We start from the raw sequence: 23979 nt of genomic DNA on the forward strand, positions 1-23979 counted from the left end.
TGGTATTCGATGCTGGGAATTGAACTACAAATATTGATATTTGGCAAACATGTTTTTTATTATATCAATAAACTTGTAATAATTTGGAAATTATAAATGAAGCTGCTAATGAAAATAAAATAGGAGTTGTTAATGAAATCTTTTCAGTGTTTGATTAATGGAGTGCATCTCCTCTTTATTCATGGATGAGTTTGGGTAGAAGGAAATCTAACAGGCTTGCTCGGTCGGGTTCACTCGGTTGAGTGCCGATCGCGCTCCCCGAGGTTGGGGCATGACACAAAGCTAGTAGTTACGATGGCCAAGACTGTATATTTTAGTCGTTTGTAGGAGAAACTCAAGGTCCGAGGTGGGGATAAAAGGTTGTGCACGTTAGCCAAGGCGCGAGAAAGGAAGGCGCGTGACTTGGACCAAGTGAAATGCATCAAGGACGAAGAAGGTAGAGTTTTGTTGGATGAAGGGCTTATCCATCGGAGATGGCAGACCTACTTCCATAGTCTCTTGAACGAGGAGGGGGACAAGAGCATTGTACTAGGTGATTTGGAACTCTCCAGGAGTCGTTGTGACTTTGGGTATTCTAGACGGATTAGAGTTGATGAAGTTGAGGGGGCTATGCGTAAGATGAGCAGAGGCAAAGCGACTGCCGGATGAAATCCCAGTGGAGTTTTGGAAGAGTGGGCAAGGCAGGCTTGGAGTGGCTCACAAGGTTATTTAATGTCATTTTTAGAACGAAGAAGATGCCCGAAGAGTGGAGGTGGAGTTCAATGGTTCCTGTATACAAGAACAAGGGTGATATCCAAAATTGTAATAACTACCGGGGTATCAAGCTTCTTAGCCATACTATAAAAGTCTGGGAGAGAGTGGTAGAGCTAAGGGTGAGGAAGAGTGTGTCTATTTCTAAGAACCAGTTTGGGTTTATGTCGGGGCATTCGACTAGAGAAGCCATCCACCTTGTTAGGAGATTGCCGGAGAAAGAAGGACTTGCATATGGTGTTCATCGACTTAGAAAAGGCGTACGATAATGTTCAAGGGAGGTTTTGTGGAGATGTTTAGAGGCTAGAGGTATACACGTTGCCTACGTTAGATTGATTAAGGACAAGTATGATGGAATAAATACACGAGTGAGGACGGTGGGTGGGGACTTGGACCATTTTCCAGTTATGATGGGGTTGCATCAGGGGTCAGCACTCAACCCTTTTTTATTTACTCTAGTGATGGATGTACTGATGCGCCACATCCAAGGAGAGGTGTCGTGGTGTGTGCTATTTGCAGATGATATTGTATTGATTGACAAGACGCGAGATGGTGTGAATACAGAATTAGAGGTATGGAGGCAGACCCTGGAATCTAAAGGTTTCAAGTTGAGCAGGACCAAGACAAAATACTTGGAGTGTAAGTTCAGCGGCGAGACTCAAGGAGGGGAAGGGGAAGTGAGGCTGGACTCGCAGGTCCTCCCTAGGAGAGGGAGTTTTAAGTACATTGTGTCTATTATTCAGGGGGATGGGGAGATTGATGAAAATGTCACACATCATATTGGGGCGGGATAGATAAAATGGAGACTCGCTTCCAGTGTTTTGTGTGATAAGAAGGTGCCACCGAAACTTAAGGGTAAGTTCTACAAAGTGGTGGTCAGACCAACGATGTTGTATGAGGCTGAGTGTTGGCTAGTCAAGATCGCTCATGTCTAGAAGATGAAGGTAGCATAGATGAGGATGTTGAGATAGATGTACGGGCACACCAGGTTAGATAGGATTATAAATGAGGTTATTTGCGACAAGGTGGATGTGGCCCTTATTGAGGACAAGATGCGGGAAGCGCGGCTTAGGTGGTTTGGTCATGTAAGGAGGAGGAGCACATGCGTCCTGATGAGGAGGTGTGAGAGGTTGACATTGGAGGGCCTACGAAGAGGTAAAGGTAAGCTAAAGAAGAGGTATGGAGAGGTGATTAGGCAAGACATGGTGTATCTTCAATTGACCGAGGACATGACCCTTGATAGGAAGGTATGAAGGTCCAGGATTAGGGTAGTAGAGTAGGTATTCTAGAGTGTTCATAACAGTAGTATTGACACATAGTCTCGCTTTCTGTTGGTAGTAGGTTTTTATGACTAACCGTTGTTTTCTTTCATTCTTGATTACCTTACTGTCCTATTATTTTTATTCTGCTTTTATATGGCTTTTTGGTATTGTCCCTTATTGTCTATATTTTTATTAATGTGGTGCTTATGCTTTCCTGAGCCGAAGGTCTATTGGAAACAACCTCTCTATCCTCTCAAGGTAGGGGTAAGGTTTGCATACAGATTACCCTCCCTAAACCCCACAGTGTGGGATAATACTGGGTATGTTGTTGTTGTTGACCATGAATGTGGGCATGGAATTTGGAATAAATTATAAATTTGAATTCATGGTGCTATGTGTAATATTTATCTATGAGAATTTTCGGAATATGGGTGTGTGGGCTAGGGGGGTGACTTTTTTGACTTTCGTGTGGAGATAAGGATTGTTCTAATTGTTAAATTACGAGTTTCTGAGTATGTTTTGATTGGTTTGTACGTCCTTTAGCTAGTTTCGGATTGTTTGGTATTGGTTTGAGGTGTTAGAGAGGCGTTGGAGTCGATTATTGATTTTTGGAGTAAGGTAAGTCTCTTGTCTAACCTTGTAAGAGTAAATTTACCTGGTAGGTACTATATTTGTTATGTGCTATGTGTTATGAGATGTATGCACGTATGAGGTGACGAGTGTCCATGTGTATTCTAGATTCTTGATTATGTCCGGGTAGACTTACACTTGCATCATACTTTAATTGTACTACTTGAGTTATTCTTGAATGTTTAAATGCTTTAATTTATGTTTTTGCATGAGACAAGACTTGCATAGAGTATCGAACTTTGCTATTCTAGAAACTTGATGCGCTAATTGATTAGCCCCGGAAATTATACTTTCTCTTACAAATTCATCTCACATTGTAATATTTGTCCAAAAGTTTCTTGAGTTCATAACTTGCACATATATTCGCGAGTTGGGTTGATGACCCGTCACAAATTTTACCATTCTTATGGGATCAAGCTGAACGCCTCAGCATCACTATCATAGATCGAGTAGTACGACCTCAGCAGTATTATGATATGCATCTATAGATCGGGCTGTAAGACCTCGATGGTGTACATTATTCTTATGGATCAGGCCGTATGACCTCAACATATTCGTGCGTAACATTCGACAGGGAGTCAGAGTACACATGAGCTTTTCATAACTTGAGATTTGACTTTATATCTGATATTGGTTATTATTTTTTTCTTCGGCAGTTATGGTATTTGATAATCTCGTAATTATTCTTACGTTGAGAATCATGTTATTTATATTTATCTGTTTCGTTGCTACTTGTTGTGTTTCGTACCTGTCTACTTTTGTGCACATTGTTATTGAACCACTAATAAGAATCGATGTCGATCTCTCGCCACTACTTCTTCGAGGTTAGACTAGATACTTACTGGGTATGCATTGATTTATGTACTCATACTACACTTCTGCATTAAATGTGCATGTACTGAGACAAGTACATTTGGTGGTCATATAAATACGTAGACGTAGTTGCTGAGGAGACTTTGTGGTGAGCTTCCATCTACATTACGATCCGCAGCACATGGAGTCAGTATCCTATTCATTTACTGTTCTCTGTCTATTTTCTATCCCAGACAATTGTTGTACTAGTATTGTACAATATTTTAATAGAAGCCCATACAATTGTGACACCGGATTTTGGGGATTTAAATTTTGTTCTTGGTTACATTTCAGTTAAGATATTCAAATTTATATTTCGACTACATTTGAACATTTAAGATAATATCAGTATTTACTATGAAAATAGAACAATTAATCTTATCTATTTCATTACTTGTTTCAAAATGTGTTGTGGACTAATGATCGGTGTGTTACTTTATTTTTTGACTTGCCTAACGGCAGTGTTGGACACCATCATAGCCTATGGTGGAAATTGAATCGCGATAACTTGGTATCAGAGCACTAGGTTCAATTTAGGTCTCACGAGTCATGAGCAAGTCTAGTAGAGTCTTGTGGATCGGTACAGAGATGTCTATACTTATCTTAGAGAGGCTACAATATTGTTAGGAAAACTTCCCTTTCTTGATTCCTTGTTGTGCAACTTAATTTTGGTTGAAGTTTATGTCTTTAGTTCCTTCCTACTCATTCATACGCGATGTTGAGCATTCGATATCAGTTGGGCATCGATGAGTAGTGGTGATGTTGCAGATGTGTTGCAGGATGTTTTCCCTACTTTGATGAGGCGGACTACTATCGTCGCCTTGTAGAGGAGTGTTCGGTCATTTCAGCCTAGTGTTGGTGCCGCCCACGGGTTCAGGGCTATACATAGCGTATTATGATGTGTCATGTATTAATCTTCGCATGATAATGATACAACATGGTAGGGTGTTTACATATGTGTCGTGGTAGTGAATGCTTTGGGAGGAGGATTATTCGGTTCATGACTGGGAGTTTGGTATTTATTCCAGCACAAGAGAGTCATTTGGGCTATGGATGTTTTGGCTTTGGACGACGGGTTGCGAGATTGGGGTTTTCGAACTTGGTAGGTTTTTCCTTATGTTGTTATGCAGTTGTCCTTGTTGAGCGCACTAAGGCTCGTCAGTATGGTGGTCTTCATTTTGCTTATCCTTGAGGATACAATATTGCGAAGTGGTGCTTAAGGAGAAGTTATCGGAGATGGCGGTGTGTTGTGACTTCAGGTCATATCGGTGTTTTTAGTGTTGATGGTTCAAGGGATATAATCCTTGAGGAGGCTTAGAGTTGACAAAATTCTATTCGTTTGGGTGCTACGGATATGGGTCGTGATTTGAGGCAGTGTTATTAGTGGCGGAGGATGAAAAAGGACATTATTGCATATGTCTCGCGGTGGTTGAATTGTGTAACGAATCGATCGGTCGTTTTGTGTAATTGTACCTCGTTACCCCTTTTATGTTTCACACATGTGTGTTTATGATTTTATGACTTGTAGGGTTGGTTAGTTTCGTTCCGGGAAGATTTCGGGTTGATTTGGACCCTTGATTCTTGACTTAGAAGTTTAAATTAGAAAGTGTTGACCAAATATTAACTTTTATGGAAACGACCCCGAAACCGTATTTTATGGTTCCGGTAGCTTCGTATTGTGATTTCGTACTTGGGAATATGCCCAGAATTAATTTTGAAAGTTCGTAGGTTGATTTATGTTGATTTGTCGAAATTTGGCAATGTGAAGTTGAAACGTTTAACTGTAGGTTGACTTTTAGCTATCGAGATCATAATTTGATTTTGGGACTTGGAGTAGGCCCGTTATGGTATTTAGAACTTGCCTGCAAAATTTGCTGTCATTTGGAGTTGATTTGATAGGATACAGACGTTTAGTTGTAATTTTTAAAATTCTTTAACTTTACTTTGAAATTCATGCATGTTAGTATTTGATTCGTAGTTTTAGATGTTATTTTAGTAGTTTGATCGCGCGAGTGAGTTCGTATGATGCTTTTAGATCTGTGTGGAGGTCTGGTTTGGAGCCCCGAGGACTCGGATGAGTTTTGGACATGTTCCGGAGTGGTTTGGATTGAAATTGGCAAATATCTGGTGTCTGGTGCCTCTGTTGTCGCAATTGCGAACACCAGGGTCACATTTGCGATGTATGCAGGGAACCCACAGGTATCGCAATTGCGATGCCTGGGTCGCATTTGCGAAGAGGCCTTGGGCTGGGCTAGTTCGCATTTGTGATGGTCATCATTGCTTTTGCGAGGGCAGCACGGTTCGCAATTGCAAACCCATCTTCGCATTTGCAAAGAGCTTCCCATGTCTGCCAGTCCCACAATTGTGAGATTTGCTTCGCAATTGTGAGGGTTCGCAATTGCTGCGAACCCGTATCGCAATTGCGATAACTGCAACTAAAAATAAGGCCTGAAAGCCGGGATTTCATCTCTCATTCTCTCATTTTTGAATCCTAGACTCGGTAGGAGGCGATTTCGAGCGGGAATTTTCACCTACAAACCTTAGGTAAGTGATTCTACTCTATTTCTAATCATATTTCATCAACATATCTTAGACTTTAACAATAAAATCATGTGAATCAAAGTGAAACTTTGTGAAACTTTGTCAAGTCTTTGAAAACTATGAAATTGAGTTTTGAGAGTCGATTTGGACTCGAATTTTGAAACTAACCATATATATATGAACTCGTGGGGTCATGGGTAGTCGGAATATACCATTGGACTCGGGTTTTGATCGGGCGGGCCCCGGGTTGACTTTTGTTACTATTTGAGAAAGTATAAAGATCTTAGATTTATCTATTGTAATTGATTTTCCTAGCAATGTTTGATCATATTAAGTTGATTTTTTTAGATTTGAGCCGCGTGGAGGTAAATTTTAAGATAAAAGCTATTTTCGAGTGTTTAATTGGCCTAGTTGAGGTAAGTGTCTTGCCTAATTTTGTGTGGGAGAACTACCCCTTAGGATTGATATTGATTGATTCATTTGTGCTCTGTAAAAGCCTTGTATGCAAGGTGACGAGTGGATACACGGGTTGTACGTGGTATTTGACCGGTTTAGACTACTTACTCTCTTTCCATGCCTTAATTTAATTGTCATATCATGTTCTAAATTCTCATAGTCAATCTATTCTTACTTATGTCAGTATATCCTTATATGCCTTAAATACTTTCGTGAACGCTTGTTCTACATCCTAATTGATAAATTGCTCTCATACTTTAGTTGAACTTGTTGTCTCTTTTATTGTTACATGTTATCTCTACATTGTTGATTATCATTTTTGAAGTCATTATACATGTTATCTCTTTCATTGTTAATTATCATTAATTGAAATTATTGTTCATGTTACCTCTTTCATTGTTGATTATCATTATTTGAAGTTATTGTTTATGTTATCTCTTTCATTGTTGATTTCCATTATTTGAAGTCATTGCTACACGTTATCTCTTCCATTGTGAGTTATTCTTATCTAATATCGTGGTTATACATTATCTCTCTCATTGTTCAGTTATTGGTGTTGAAGTTGTGAAATCGTTATCACGTTGAAGCGAAATTGTTATTGTTGAAACCTCTTTCTTGTTGAGAATTTTACATTCATTGTTGTTGTTGATATTCTTGTACCCGTTGTTGTGGAGCCATGGGCTATTGTTGTGGAGACATTGATATTGTTGATTGTTGGCAAGTTGTGATATATGGGCACTTGTGGTGCGAGTTGTAATTTTGATGTGATATTGACGTGCATGCGGCAGTATAAGGCTTGGGGTTAATGTGCATGCGGAGGTATAAGGAGGAACTTATGTTCATATTGCTTGTAGGGAAACTAGGTAAAGCCACACGGCGTCATAAGGTGGGTTAAAGTGCGTGTAGCTATTTCAGGAAAAAACTATTTTCAAAACCTATTTCAAATATAAGGCTCACGCGGGGTATAAAGAAAGATTGTGATTGAGATTGTGAATTGTAAATACGAGGCGGTACCTCGGTTTTGATTCTTGATATTTATACACGAGGCGATACCTCGGTGGTGATTCTTATTGTACACAAGGCGGTACCTCGTTGTGATTCTTGTTGTTTATCTCATGTTGCAAGAGTTTTGGTGGAAACACTTCTTGTTATTTTGTTCTTCTTTGTTTTGTCAGTTATTGTTCGTATATGATCATGGTGGTTCTTATTAAGTGATTTCTTTATGTTATTTCTGTGCTTACCATTCTGGTATTAGTTCATGATGTTAATTGTTTCGTATCAGTTATTTCTTCGCTTTCCGTTATTTATCCTCATTGCATTTTTCATACTGTTTATTTAGATCCTGGTAGGTATCTTTACCTGGCCTTGTCACTACTCTACCAAGGTTAGGCTTGATACTTACTGGGTACCATTGTGATGTACTCATACTACATTTCTGCACATTTTTGTGTAGATCCAGGTACGTCTTCTCGTGCCAGTCATTTGGAGATCATCTGTTAGCTGCCTTACGGAGACTTCAAGGTAAGCCTGCTCAGCGTCCGCAGGCCTCGGAGTCACCTTCCCTTATTCTTATTTACTGTTGTATTTTCTTTGAGATAGTGATGTAGTAGTTACTCTAGTTTTACTCTGTAAAGCTTATGACTCAATTCCACCGGTTTTGGAAGAGTATTTGTTGAGATTCTATTTGAGGAGTTTATATCAATCGTTCAGCCTTGTTTTATTATTTCTATCAAGTTATTATTAACTGTTAGGCTTACCTAGTCATAGAGCCTATGTGTCATCACGACATCCTACGAAGGGATATTTGAGGTCGTGACAAGTTGGTATCAGAGCTCTAGGTTCATAGGTGTAACGAGTCATAAGCAGGTTTAGTAGAGTCTTACGGATCGGCACGGAGACATCTGTACTTATCTTCGAGAGGCTACGAAACTGTTAGGAAAACATCACTTCTTTGATTCTTTATGGTGCGAATTGGTTGACTTCGAAAAATGAATCTTTGACTTTCTATTTTCTCAAAGATGGTGAAGACACGCACTGCTGGATTTGACAATCAGACACCCACGCCCCTACTAGAGTAGCGAGAGGCTAGGGCTGGGGAAGAGGCCGAGGAGGGGAACGTGATGCAGCTAGAGCACCTGCCCAAGCTGCGACAGAGGAGCCACCAGTAGCTCTAGTTGGGGGACAGGTACCCAAGGCGCCTGTTGCCTCCCCAACATTTCTGGAGACCCTCACACAGTTCTTGAGCATGTTCGGTACCTTAACTCAGGCGGGGTTGATTCCACTTACACCAGCCATATCTCAGGATGGGGGAGGAGCTCAGTCTCCCGCGGCCCGTACCCTATAGCAACGGGTCTAGGTTAATCAGGTCCTAGAGGTTATACTGATACAACCTATCGTTCCGGTTCACCCCGTGGTTAGGGCAACATCATATGACGAGGAGCAGCTTAGACTCAAGAGGTTCAAGAAGTACCACCCTCCTACTTTCGGTGGTTTAGCTTTAGAAGATGCACATGGTTTTCTCGGGGAGTGCCACAGTATTCTCCGCACCATGGGTATTGTGGAGACGAGTTGGGTTGCTTTTACTACATTCAAGTTGTCAGGGGCGGCATATCAGTATTGGCGAGTGTATGGATGAGGTTAACCCAGCCAATGCAACTTCACTTACACTGGATCGATTTTCAGAGTTATTCTTGAGAGAGTTTGTTCCTCAGACCCTTCGGATGCATGTCACATAGAGTTTGAGCAGTTGCGCTAGGGTACTATGACAGTGGCAGAGTACGCTGTCTGATTCAGTGATCTGTCCAAACATGCACCTGTCTTGGTTTCTATAGTTATAGAGTGAGTTCGTCGATTCATTGAGGGGCTCAACTATGGTATTAGATTCAGCATGGCCCGAGAGTTAGATACAAATACCCCATATCAGCAGGTGGTTGAGATTTCATGGAGGTTGAAAGGTATGTGGGGCCGTGAGAAAGAGGACAGGGAGGCCAAGAGGCCTCGAGGTACTAGAGGATTTAGTGGTGGTCACGCTGCAGCTACAACCTTTTATGGTATAGGCTATGTGAGCCGTCCAGTTCACTCAGCACTTCTAGCTTCTAGTGGTGCTCCGGGTATTCTGAGATCTTAGGTTGGACACTTTGCACATCCACTTTCTAGTACACCTCCTGCATAGGGTTCCTTCAGCGGTTAGTCCAGCCGACCAGGTCTGACCCAGTCCCAGCAACCACGCCTACCGATAGCTTGCTTTAAGTTTGGTGATACCCGCCACATGGTTAGAGATTGCCCCAGACTCAGGAGGGGTGCACCTCCATAGAATACTCAAGCTCTACGGATTCAGTCAGGTCCACAGACTTCTCAAGCCATGATTGCTGCCCCAGTTACCGCTCTACCACAACCAGCTAGGGGTGGAGGACAGGTGGGTAGAGGTCGCCCTAGAGGGGGAGGCCATGCCAGATTCTATGCTTTTTCTAGTAGGATGGTGGCGGTTTCTTCAGACTCAATCATTTCAGGTTTGGTTTTGGTTTGCCATAGAAATGCATCAGTCTTATTTGATCTGGGATCCACTTATTCATATATGTCATCTTACTTTGCTCCGTATTTGAATATATCTCGTGATTCTTTGAGTTATCCAGTTTATGTGTCCATGCCTGTATGAGATTCTATTATTGTTGACCGTGTGTATTAGTCGTGTTTAGTTTTTATTAGTGGTTTTGAGACCATAGTTGATCTATTGGTGGTAGACTTTGATGTTATCTTGGGCATGGACTGGTTGTCTCCCTATCATGATATTCTAAATTGTCACGCCAAGATTGTGATGCTGGCTATGCCAGGTTTACCACGGTTAGAGTGGAGTGGTGCATTGGATTATTTTCCTAGCAGGGTTGTATCATTTCTCAAGGCTCAACGGATGGTTAAGAAGGGGTGTGATGCTTATCTAGCCTTAGTGAGAGATGTCAGTGTTGATACTCCTACCGTTAAGTCAGTTCCGGTAGTGAGAGACTTTCTAGATGTATTTCCAGTGGATCTTCTGTGCATGTCACCCGATAGGGATATCGATTTTGCTATTGACTTGTTGCCAGGCACACAACCCATTTTTTATTCCACCACATCGTATGGCCCTAGCGAAGCTGAAGGAGTTAAAGGAGCAGTTGCAAGAGTTGCTTCATAAGGGTTTCATTCGGCCTATAGTATCGCCTTGGGGTGCTCCGGTCTTGTTTGTGAAGAAGAATGATGGTTCTATGCGCACGCGTACTGATTACCGACAGTTGAACAAGGTTACAATGAAGAACAAGTATCCATTGCCACACATTGATGACTTATTTGATCAGTTATAGAGTGTCAGAGTGTTCTAAAAGATTGATTTACGGTCAAGTTATCATCAATTGAAGATTCGAGATCCATATATTCCGAAGACTGCCTTCAGGACTTGGTATGGTCACTACGAGTTCTTTGTGATGTCATTTAGGCTGACCAATGCCCTATCAGCATTTATGCACCTGATGAACAGTGTGTTCCAGCATTATCTTGATTTATTCGTTATTGTGTTTATTGATGACATCTTGGTGTACTCCTACAGTCGGAAAAATCATGAGCAACACTTGAGTATAGTGCTCAAGACCTTGTGAGAGAAGAAGTTGTATGAAAAATTTTTAGTGTGAATTATGGCTTTATTCAGTGGCGTTTTTGGGTCATATGGTGTCGAGTGAGGGGATCAAGGTAGATCCGAAGAAGATTGAGGCAGTACAAAATTGGCCCAGACCGTCTTCAGCTATTTAAATCCGGAGTTTCCTTGGTTTGGTGGGGTATTATCATCGTTTCGTAAAGGGTTTCTCATCTATTGCTGCACCTATGAACAGATTGACCCAGAAGGTTGCTCCTTTCAAATGGTCCGAGGAGTGTGAGGCGAGCTTTCAAAAGCTCAAGACTACTTTGACTACAGACCCAGTGTTGGTATTGCCTACGGGTCGGTGTCTTACACTTGTATTGTGATGCATCACATATTGGCCTTGGTGAGGTGTTGGTGCAAGATAGTAGATCTGTCAACATTATTAGGCATGGTGTTCATGCGTTGAAGATCTGGCAACATTATTTATACGGTGTCCCATGTGAGTTCTTTACTGACCACCGGAGTCTACAACATCTGCTCAAACAGAAAGATCTTAACTTGCGGCAGTGGAGGTGGTTATAGTTGCTTAAAGACAATGATATCACCATTCTATATCATCCCAGGAAGGCCAATGTGGTGGCCAATGCCTTAACTCGAAAGGCGGAGAGTTTTGGTAGTTTAGCATATCTACCGGCAGTAGAGAGGCCATTAGCATTAGGTGTTCAGGTCTTAGCCAACCAATTTGTTAGATTGGATGTTTCGCAGCCCAGTCGAGTTCTTACTTACGTGGTTTCTTGGTCTTCTCTATATGATCGTATCAGAGGGTGTCAGTATGACGACCACCATTTGCTTGTCCTTAAGGACACGGTTCAGCATGACGATGCCAAGGATGTTACTATCGGAGATGACGGTGTGTGCGGATGTAGGGCCGATTATGTGTGCCCAATATAGATGGGTTACATGATTTGATTTTTTAGGAGGCCCACAGTTCACGGTACTTCATTCATCCGGGTGCCGCTAAGATGTATAAGGACTTGAGGCAGCACTATTGGTGGAGGAGGATGAAGAAGGACATTGTGGAGAATGTAGTTTGGTGCCTAAATTGTCAGCAGGTGAAGTATGAGCACAGCGGCCGGGTGTTTTTGCTTCAGCGACTTGAGATTCCCGAGTGGAAATGGGAGCGTGTCACCATGGACTTCGTTGTTGGACTCCCACGGACTCGGGAGAAATTTGATATAGTATGGGTGATTGTGGACATGATGACCAAGTGGCTCACTTCATTCCGGTAGTATCTACCTATTCTTCAGAGTAGTTGGCTCAGGTTTATATTCGCGAGATTGTCCTACTTCATGGCATATCGGTATCCATCATCTCTGACCGGGGTACACAGTTCACATCATGTTTCTGGAGTGTTGTACAGTATGAGTTAGGCACACGGTTTGAGTTGTGTACAACATTTCACCCTCAGACGGACGGACAACCCAAGCGCACCATTCAGATATTGGAGGATATGCTTCGCGCCTGTGTTATGGATTTTGAGGGTGCTTGGGATCAGTTCTTGCCACTTGCGGAGTTTGCCTACAATAATAGCTACCAATTGAGTAATTAGATGGCTCCTTATAAGACCCTATATGGGAGATGGTGTCGTTCTCTAGTTGGGTGGTTTGAGCTGGGAGAGGCTAAGTTATTAGGTAGAGATTTGGTTCGCGATGCTTTGGAAAAGGTTAAGATTATCCAGGATCGGCTTCGTACATCCCAATCTAGACATGTGAGTTTTGCGGATCGGGCGGTTCGTGATGTTGCATTCATGGTTATAGAGCGAGTCTTGCTCCGGGTTTCACCCATGAAAGGTATGACGAGGTCCGGGAAGAAGGGCAAGTTGAGCCCTAGGTATATCGGACCTTTTGAGATCCTTGAGAGGATTGGTGAGGTGGCCTACAAGCTTGCATTGCCACCTAGTTTATCTGTGGTACATCCGGTGTTCTATGTTTTGATGCTCCACATGTTTTAAACTTCAACACAATCCAATTAGACGAGGATTTGACTTTTATTAAGGATCTTGTGGCTATCTTGTACAGATAGGTTCGAAAGTTGAGATCAAAGAATATTGCTTCAGTGAAGGTTCAATGGAGAGGTCATCCAGTCGAGGAGGTGACCTGGGAGACCGAGCACAACATGCAAAGTTGTTATCCTCATCTATTCATCACTTCAGGTATGTGCTTATGCACATTTGAGGACGAACGTTTGTTTTAAGAGGGGGAGAATGTAACGACTCGGTCAGTCATTTTGTGTAATTGTGTCCCGTTACCCCTTTTTTATGCTTCACACATGTGTGTTTATGATTTTATGACTTGCGGGGTTGGTTACTTTCGTTCCAGGAAGCTTTCGGGTTGATTTGGACCCTTGATTCTTGACTAAGATGTTTAAATTAGAAAGTGTTGACCAAACTTTAACTTTTGTGAAAACGATCCTGGAACTCTGTTTTTATGCCTCCAGTAACTTCGTATCGTGATTTCGGACTTGGGTGTATGCCCTGAATTAATTTTGGAAGTCAGTAGGTTGATTTATGTTGATTTGCAAGTTGAAAAGTTTGATCGTAGGTTGACTTTTAGCTATCGAGCTCGAAATCTGATTTTGGGACTTGGAATAGGTCCGTTATGGTATTTTGAACTTGCGTGCAAAATTTGGTGTCGTTTGGATTTGATTTTATAGGATTCAGACGTTTAGTTGTAATTTTAGAAATTCTTTAACTTTACTTTGAAATTCATGCGTTTTAGTATTTGATTCATAGTTTTAGATGTTATTTTTATATTTTGATCGCGCAAGTAAGTTCGTACGATATTTTTAGACTTGTGTGGAGGTTTAGTTAGGAGCCTCGAGAGCTCGGATGCATTACAGACATGTTCCGGAGTGGTTTGGACTGAAATTGGCAAAACTCTAGTGTCTGGTGCCTCTGGTGTCGCAATTGCGAACACCAAGGTCGCATTTGCGACCTTAGCAGGGAAACCACAGGTATCGCAATTGCGGTGCCTGGGTCGCATTTGTGAAGAGGTCTTGCCCTAGGTTAGTTTGCATTTATGATGTTCATCATCGCTTTTGCGAGGGAAGCAGGGTTCACAATTGCGAGCCCATCTTCGCATTTGCGAAGAGCTTCCCAGGACTGTCAGTGCCGCAATTGCGAGATTTTCTTCACAAATGTGAGGGTTCGCAATTGCGATAACTGAAGCTGAACATAAGGGCTGAAAGTCGGGATTTCATCTCTCGTTCTCTCATTTTTGAACCCTAGACTTGGTAGGAGGCAATTTGAAGAGGGGCTTTCACCTACAAACCTTGGGTAAGTGATTCTAATCTATTTTTAATCATATTCCATCAACATATCTTAGATTTTAACATCAAAATCATGTGAATCAAAGTGAAAATTTGTGCAACTTTGTCAAGTTTTTGAAAAATAAGAAATTGAGTTTGGAGAATTGATTTGGACTCGGATTTTGAAACTAACCACATATATGAACTCGTGGGGTCATGGGAAGTCGGAATGTACCATTGGACCAGGGTTTTGATGGGGTGGGCCCCGGGTTTTGATGGGGCGAGCCCCGGGTTGACTTTTGTTGACCTTTTGGAAAAAGTGTAAAGATCTTACATTTATCTATTGTAATTGATTTCCCTAGCATTGTTTGATGATATTAAGTCGATTTTGGTTAGATTTGAGCCGTGTGGAGGTGAATTTAGGGGAAAAGCTATTTTCGAGTGTTGAATTGGCCTAGTTGAGGTAAGTTTCTTGCCTAACTTTGTATGGGGGAACTACCCCTTAGGATTGGTATTGATTGATCCATTTATGCTATGTGAAAGTCGTGTAGGCAAGGTGACGAGTGGGTACAGGGGTTGTACGTGGTATTTGATCGGTTTAGGCTACTTAGATTCTATCCATGATTTAATTGAGTTGTCGTACCATGTTCTAAATTCTCAAAGTCAATCTATTCTTAATTGTGTTAGTCTATCCTTACATGCCTTAAATAATTTCGTTCACACTTGTTCTACATCCTAATTGATAAATTGCTCTCATGCTTTAGTTGAACTTGTTTCCTCTTTTATTGTTACATGTTATCTCTTCATTGTTGATTATCTTTATTTGAAGTCGTTATACATGTTATCTCTTTCATTATTGATTATAATTAATTGAAGTTATTGTTCATGTTACCTTTTTCATTGTTGATTATCATTATTTGAAGTTATTTTTTATGTTATCTCTTTCATTGTTGATTTTCATTATTTTAAGTCATTGCTACACATTATCTCTTCCATTATGAGTTATTCTTATCTAATATTGTGGTTATACACTATCTCTCGCATTGTTGAGTTATTGGTGTTGAAGTTGTCAAAGCCGTTATCACGTTGAGGCAAAATTATAATTGTTGAAACCTCTTCCTTGTTGAGCATTTTACATTCATTGTTGTTGTTAATATTCGTGCACCCATTGTGGTGGAGCTATGGGCTGTTATTGTGAAAATATTAATATTTTTTATTATTGGCAAGTTGTGATTAGGGGTGTACAAACCAAACCGAAAAACCGCACCAAACCGAAAAGTCAAACCAAACGGATTAAAAAACCCATCAAGTGTTACTGAAATGTATCAATATCTTTGTTCTTCCATATTCAGATCATATGTTAAGATCTATTAAATTCTTATATCTTTTTCGAATGTGAAGTGATTATTATTATTTTGGTAACATATTAATTTTTATGTTTAATTACTAAAGTTGGTTAACCTTAAAGTGTACATCAACAAAATATTATTGTCTGACGACTAAATAAATAACTATTATGTGTTACTAAGAGTATTCTCCCATAAGAAGATTTTAATAGATAATATGTTTGTTAATTTTTTATATTTTTACTAAACATATATTTACTTATCAAAAATTTACCAAAGTAAGATTAAAATAATATTTAAGTAACAAAAAACCCGAAAAATCCGACAAAACCGAACCAATCTAAACCGATATAGTTGGTTTGGTTTGATTGTGATAAAAACCGTACCAATCCGGTCCATGTACACCCTAGGTTGTGATATATGGGCACTTGTGGAGCGAGTTGAGATTGTGATGTGATATTGACGCGCATGCAGCGGCATATGGCTTGGGGTTAATATGCATGCGGCGGTATAAGGCGGGACTTATGTGCGTGTTGCGTGTAGGGGAACTACATGAAGCCACACGGTGTCATAAGATGTGCTAAAGTGCGTGTAGCTATTTCGGGAAAACTATTTTCAAAACCTCTTTCAAATGTAAGGCTCACGCGGCGGTATAAGAAAAGATTGTGAATTGTGAATACGAGGCACCACCTCGGTTTTGATTCTTGATATTTATACACGAGACGGTATCTCAGTGGTGATTCTTATTGTACACGAGGTGGTACCTCATTCTGTTTCTTGTTGTTTGTCTCATGTTACAAGAGTTTTGGTGGAAACACTTCTTGTTGTTTTGTTGTTCCTTGTTTTGTCAGTTATTGTCCGTATATGATCATTGTTGTTCTTATTAACTGATTTCTTTATGTTATTTTCGTGCTTACCATTTCGGTATTAGTTCATGTTGTTAACTATTTCATATCATTTATTTCTCTGCTTTTCATTATTTATCCTCATTACATTTTTCATACTGTTTATTTATATCCTAGTAGGTATCTTGACCTGGCCTCGTCACTACTCTACCGAGGTTAGGCTTGATACTTACTGGGTACCGTTATGGTGTACTCATACAATGCTTCTGTACATTTTTGTGCAGATCCAGGTACGTCTTCTCGTACCGGTCGTTAGAGATCATATGTTAGCTGCCTTACGGAGACTTGAGAATATGCCTGCTCGGCGTCCGCAGGCCTCAGAGTCACCTTCCCTTATTCTTATTTACTATTGTATTTTTTTTTCACACAACGATATAGTAGTTACTCTAGTTTTACTCTGTAGACCTTATGACTCAATTCCACCGGTTTTGGGTGAGTATTTGTTGAGATTCTGTTTCAGGAGTTTATATCAGTCGTTCAGCCTTGTTTATTATTTTATTAATTATTTCTCTCAAGTTATTATTAACTGTTAGGCTTACCTAGTCATAGAGAGTAGGTTCCATCACAACATCCTACGGAGGAAAATTTGGGGTCGTGACAAATTGTTAGCGGGTCAAGTATGAGCAACATAGATTGAGTAGTTGCTTTGGAAGATGGCTAAATCGGAGTGGAAGTGGGAGCGTATCATATGGATTTTTTGTTAAGGTAGCTACCTTCTTTGACAAAGTTTAGGGTCATGTAGGTCATGGTGGACAAATAACTAAGCCTGTGTATTTCATTTCTGATGGTGGCTTCTATACTTAGGAAGTTCAAATTTGACGAAAGGAGTTATTTGGAATGCAAAGTGAATGTGAATACTTGATTATCATTTTGGGATACAATATAGATTCGAGTTTTGAACGTGTTATTAGACCTTCAGTTGACGTCGATAGAATGAATGGATTCTTAGAGCTAGTGAACGAGTGTGGACTCAGAAAGATTAACTTATTTCATATGAGAAGGTTAGGGGTTGCATGATTTCTTATGAAGTTCCTATGAAATGCTCTACCTTCTATCCCAATGGGATGCATGTACTACGATATGGGTCTGGATCACTTGAAGAAGATGGCTCGACTTTCATGAGGTTGAGTGTGCATTTAGGGTTGAAAATTTAGGATCTGCTATAATTAGTGCAATATGATCTTGTGAGAAATTCAATTGAGTAACAGTGCAAGATCATATTAGCTAAAGAGAAAAAGTCATTGTGGGTTCTTGGGTTATGTGATCGTGGCTTAAAGCCAAGTGGGGGAGCTTACCATCAATGATTGGGTCACATGGTCACGTGCTTTTATAGTCTCCATATTTTGATACGTTGGTGGATTAGTTATGACTTGAGGAGGAGGACATCAGGGGTAACTCGCGCAAGGAATTTGATGGATATGCTTTACATTTTGCCTTATTGATTTATGGAGGTTGTAGGATGGCCCAGATTTGATATTCCTTTGTGGATGTGATGTGCAAGGGAAATGATTCATTCGGTTGCTTCTCTTGGTGTATTCACGTGCTAACAGAGCACTAGTTATTTGGATTGTTTGCTTATCTATTCGGGACTAGATCAGAGTGGGAGACTCTAAATATTGGTTTTAGTGGGTTCAAGATTAAAGATGTGGTACCTAAGGGTTTTCGGGTTTGTTGTGCAGCCAAGAACTGAGAATTGTAATGGATTGTGAAAGAGACTTGGAGTATTTCTATATTATTATCGGGTCTGTGAGGTAGTGTTAGAGAGATGGAAGAAACAACTTCGGATTCGCAGAAGGCCTCTCATAACGGGTATATCAGTTGGAGGTACTATTGAGTGCATGAGAGGATATAAATGGCTTATGGGTATTGAGACGACGTGGTCTTGTGATTTGGAGTCACTCGGGGTGAGTGTTTGATCGAGATCCATTGTGTGCTGGTAAAGAGAGGTGTTATTTTGAAGGCAAGTCAAGAGTAAATCTGAAGAAGTGAGGTTAGTTTAGTAGTGGCTTGGATCAGCATGGTAAGGAAAATGATCGATTCCTTCGATATGATAAGGCCATAAATGTGTTTTGTGGCAACACTTGCGGGCTTGGCAGCCTGCGTGACTGGGTTGATTTAGATGATTCGGTTCAACAAATTAAGAGAATATTGCTTCCAATGATGTCATAATCTTTGGACTTTGGAAGAATTTTATTTCCCCCCCCCCCCCCCTCCCCCCCTTTTTTTGGAATTGATGTTCCACGAGTACAACTCTTAGATTAAACACTTTATTAAATAGTCAAATATACCCTTATATTTTCGAAAATGGTCTAAAAATACCCCTCGTTATACTATTGGGTTATCTATACTCCTGCAGGCATACTTTGGGTTCAAATATACTCCTCATTTAAACGGAGGGACACGTGTCATCGTCCTGTTGGTCAATTCTAAATATCTCCTAATTAATTAAAAAGACTCATTACCCATACCCGAAAAATAAATTATTTTTGTAAAAACTGGAAAAAATTTAAAAATAGTTTTTACTAAAAACTTTAAAAAAACAAAAATATTTTTTTTTCTAGTTTTTACAAAAACAACTGCTTTAAAAAAGCTGAAAAATATTTTCTAAAATAATATTTTTGTAAAAACTAAAAAAATAAACTGAAAAGTAATTTTCTAAAGCAATTAAAAACTAGAAAAAACTGAAATATTTTTAACTAAAATCAGGAAAAAAAGTAAATATTTGTTTTTTCAGTTTTTACAAAATCATTGCTTTAGAAAATTGCTTTTTATTTTATTTTTTCAGTTTTTACAAAAATATTATTTTAGAAAATAGTTTTCAGCTTTTTTTGAAGCTGTTATTTTGTAAAAACTGGAAAAAAAAAATATTTTCATTTTTTTCAGTTTTTAGTAAAAACAATTCAGTTTTTTTCAGGTTTTACAAAATGAATTGCTTTAGAAAGTTGATTTTCAGTTTTTACAAAAGCATTGTTTTAGAAAATATTTTTCAGTTTTCTTTAAAGCAGTTTTTTTGTAAAAACTGGAAAAAAAAAATATTTTCGTTTTTTTTCAGTTTTTAGTAAAAATAATTTCAACTTTTTCTAGTTTTTACAAAACAAAAATGCTTTAAAAAATTATTTTCGGGTATGTGTAATGAGTCTTTTTAATTAATTTGGAGATATTTAGAATTGATCAACAGGACGATGACACGTGTCCCTCCGTTTAAGTGAGGGGTATATTTGAACTTAAAGTATGACTGTAGGGGTATAGATAACCCAATAGTATAACGAGAGATATTCTTAGATCATTTTCGAAAGTAGAGGGGTATATTTGGTCCTTTGCCGTTAATAAATTCTCCACCAATGTGTATATCACTATGTATATCTCTGTATATATCGTATTGTATATCATAACATAAATTATCAGATATGTGATATACAATAATATACAATATAATATACACTATTGAAAATGTACCGGAAGAAAAGTTGGGCTTGATATACTGTAATATATACGATATAAAATGATATATACATTCAAAAAATACGCCAAAAATGAAACTTTTTGGTGACCTGCTACATTTTGCAGCTAGTCGGTGATTGAGGACTACCTATAAAATTTTATTGAAGTTATATGGATTATTAAGGGGTTGTTGGAGAAGAGATCTGATTGGGGTTGAGAAAAAATGTGAAGAAAGAGAAAGACAAAATAGGAGTTATTGTTGTCAAATCTTTTTGGGGTTACATGTACCAATGCTAATTATTGACTAAGTAACTGCCAGTTGCTCTTTAGATTTGTCTATAGATGTCAATATTTCAATATTTAACTCCTTACTTCCTAAAGTTGACTTTTGAAAAGATGAGTAAATACCGTTATGTGTGGTGTGGGACTTTATAATCAAGAAACTTCATTAACAAGTTCTGACACATACTTTTAAACCAATCAGTTACAAGAATCTTTAATGAAAAATATAAAAGTAATCACAACAAATGCTATGAATTACAAGAATCAGATTGTATATATTACACAGATCAGATTGTATAAAGTGCATAAATTAGTTACAAATTAATATGGTCATGAATTTTATTCATATTAGTCAATCGATTCCTTATTTATTTTGGGAGGAATTATATTTAAGGAAATTTTACCTCTTATAGCAAAGGTATACACCCTATTTATTATAAACAAAAATTATTTTAAAAATATTATTTTCTATAGCTACCTTTTATATTTTATAGCAAAATAAGTATTTGATGGTATATACTATCATTGATGCATGAAATACGCTATTTATATTTTTTCTCTCTTTTAGACAACTAGACATACCTATTTTTAAGGGATTGATGTTACTGTATTCATGAATACATGGCACGAATACATGTGAATACATGCGCGTACAACTGTATTCATGAATACAGCAACGCGGATACAAGTTAATACATGCGCGTACAGCTGGACTGCCCTGATTTTAGGCGTTGTTGGCTGATTTATTCATGAATACATAACGCGAATATATGTGAATACATGCGCGTACAACTGGACTGCCCTGATTTTAGGCATTTTTTACTGTTGTATTCATGAATACAGCAACGCGAATACATGTGAATACATGCGTGTACAGCTGGACTGCCCTGATTTTAGGCGCGCTTTACTGTTGTATTCATGAATACATAGCACGAATACATGTGAATACATGCGCGTACAGTTGGATTGCCCTGATTTTAGGCGCTTTTTGCTGCCGTATTCATGAATACAGCAGTGCGAATACGTGTGAATACACTACCGTAACAACTGAATAGTAGCTATAGGAAGTAATTATATATATGGTAGTTATAGAAAGTTAATAGCCACTAAACAATAGTGATTTCTGAAAATATTTACTCCAAATTGTGGTAATTCTTAAGGATCATCTTGGATCATTAATGTAGTAAATGTGTGTAGTTTTTTCTTTTATACCAATGATATTTGGGCTAATTTATGCATTTATATTGGATATATATTATTTTTCACCGGTACAATTAACGAATAACTTTATTCACCAAAGTTTAAATAGAGGAAAAAAATAATCTAACTTTTTCTATGTTGCGTTTGCTAGAATTTGAATCCGATAACTTAAATTCTAATTTAAAAGGATTGTCATTACAGTAGCTTTTTTATGTTATTATTATTATTATTATGTGGATTACAATTGCTTCGATTCTTTTTTTTAATATTGGTAATCAACTTAAAAATGAGGATGAAGGTAATTTACATTGGTTATTCCAACCTTTTCCTTGCTTTCTTGGCACACTTCTGGTTATACATAATTACACTCATCTCCCTCTCTAGCTTTAAAATTTATACTGACCTCCCCTTTCTTTTAGGTTAATTACCAAAATCCACTCACAAGAAGATGATTGGTTGCAAGATGACACATATACCTTTGAATTAATCAAATTTTATTTTTCAGAATAATACAAACTGACCTTTCTTAAAGAAATTCAAGGTAATCGGTAGTCATTTTTAATGATTATAGAATGATATAATTATTGTAAGTAATTTCATAAAAGAGAAGACATAGATTCATCTTTACCAAATTATGGGGGATGCTTTTGTAAATAGTAAAACTTGAATCGGCCAATGAATAAATTTCAAAAATGAAAAGGGTTATGACGGAAGAGGGCATAGGAAATCATTTTTGTCCAATAAATTTGCACGTTTGGCTCGAGCATGTACTCATTCTAATTCGAGTTACCAAACACCCTTTGGGAAAGAAATCGTTTCTTTCCATCTCCTCTTGTTATAATCATGGAAAAAAAGAGTTCTCAAATAAGAAAGAATATTGAGAGGGAGTTTATCAAAGACAAACGTGCTGAAGAGGCTGCAATCTCCAATATACAGAAAGCTTTTTGTAAGAAAGCAAAGGAGATATCTACCTTATGCGGCATTGAGATCGCTATCATTATTTTTTCAATTGTAGGTCAACCATTTTTATTTGGAATTCCAAATGTTGAATCGGTTGTCCGACGATTTTTGAAGGCCAAGCAGCCAATTGCAGCCCTCTCAAGTGGTTATATATCATATCAAAAGACTAGTGGTCGCAAAAGAAAGGAGGAAATGTACAAGAAGAAAAAGAAGGTAGAAGAAAATAAGGACAAAGAAGAAGCTCTTGAAAGTATTTTCACACACTGTCCATCAGAAGATTTCAATCTGACTGATTTGGAAATGTTTGAAAAATTAGATCAAAAAATCGAAAAACTTTTAGATTATTTGATTGAGGAAATTGCTCAGTTGCAGTTTGTGATTGACGCAGAAGATCCAAACTTTGCACCTGAAATGAATGTGACTAGTTCTTCGACTTTACCATCTAATTGGTTAAGTCTCTAAATGGAAACTTCAATATAGTAGATCTAATGAAGTATATCTAGTATGTTGTTTCCGAATAATGATCTATAATATGGAATGAGTTTTTCAAAGAGTAAATGGTTATTATTGTTTGCACTTTTTTTCTGTTCAGAGTAAACCCCCTATAGAAATAATATTCACATTAATAAAAACGGAATAATAACGTAGCACCGAGAGACAGTAATTAACAAGAATAAAAGAGTGACTACGACACCAAGATTTTACGTGGAAAACCCTTTGAAATAAGGAAAAAAACCACGGCCCCGAGACGAGCAACTTATATCAATATAGCAAGGAATTTTGCACTTTGTAAATCCGAGTAAAATACTCCAAAGACCACTACAACACTCAAAAGAAATAACCCTCTGTCACACCTCCTTTTTTTCGAGGGGGATAGGGAGTTTTTCCAATTTAAGTGACATGAATCGAAATGAGATTATTTATTTATTTCAGAGTCGCCACTTGGAATCATTTATGGTGTCTCAAGTCACCGATTTATTTTAAATCCCAAATCGCGAAAATTGACTTATATTTATGGTTTGCGAATACAGAAGACCAGGTAAGGAATTTTGTTAATTCGGGAGAAGGTGTGAGCCACTCCCGAGTTCCGTGGTTTTAGCACGGTCGCCCAACTGTTAATAACTGGCCTAATTATCTGATTTAGTGCATGTTTGAAACCTATTGTGCATTTTTTTTTATTTTTGAACCGCATTTAGTATTTACGGAATTATTTCTGGAACAAGTCATGATGTCGTACACGTGTCGTTTTGGTACACATTGCAAACCGCGCCACATGAAATGCACCCGCGATTTACGATATGTTTATTTTTATTACTATTTGAAGTTGTGGTCGAGTTGCATGAAATGCACACTCAAATTGGAATTTACGTCTCGTGACCATGCCACGAGAACCGTACCCATGACCACGATAATTTATTAATCGCGCCTAAAGCGAACTACGA

The 23979-nt window shown here is 38.6% G+C and overlaps 1 protein-coding gene across 1 annotated transcript; it reads left to right on the plus strand.

Annotated features, from left to right (window-relative positions):
• The first annotated feature begins 22420 nt into the window (after positions 1-22420).
• LOC104112689 (agamous-like MADS-box protein AGL29) lies at positions 22421-22999 on the plus strand. Its single transcript, XM_009622683.1, has one exon. It carries the CDS (start codon positions 22421-22423, stop codon positions 22997-22999), a length of 579 nt encoding a protein of 192 aa, XP_009620978.1.
• The last annotated feature ends 980 nt before the right edge of the window (positions 23000-23979 follow it).

The sequence above is a fragment of the Nicotiana tomentosiformis genome, chromosome 8 (assembly GCF_000390325.3).
Source record: "Nicotiana tomentosiformis chromosome 8, ASM39032v3, whole genome shotgun sequence".
Lineage (NCBI taxonomy): Eukaryota > Viridiplantae > Streptophyta > Magnoliopsida > Solanales > Solanaceae > Nicotiana > Nicotiana tomentosiformis.

What these genes read in the sequence shown, in the direction of transcription:
- LOC104112689 (XM_009622683.1), top strand. Translation starts at nt 22,421, where the DNA reads ATGGAAAAAAAGAGTTCTCAAATAAGAAAGAATATTGAGAGGGAGTTT.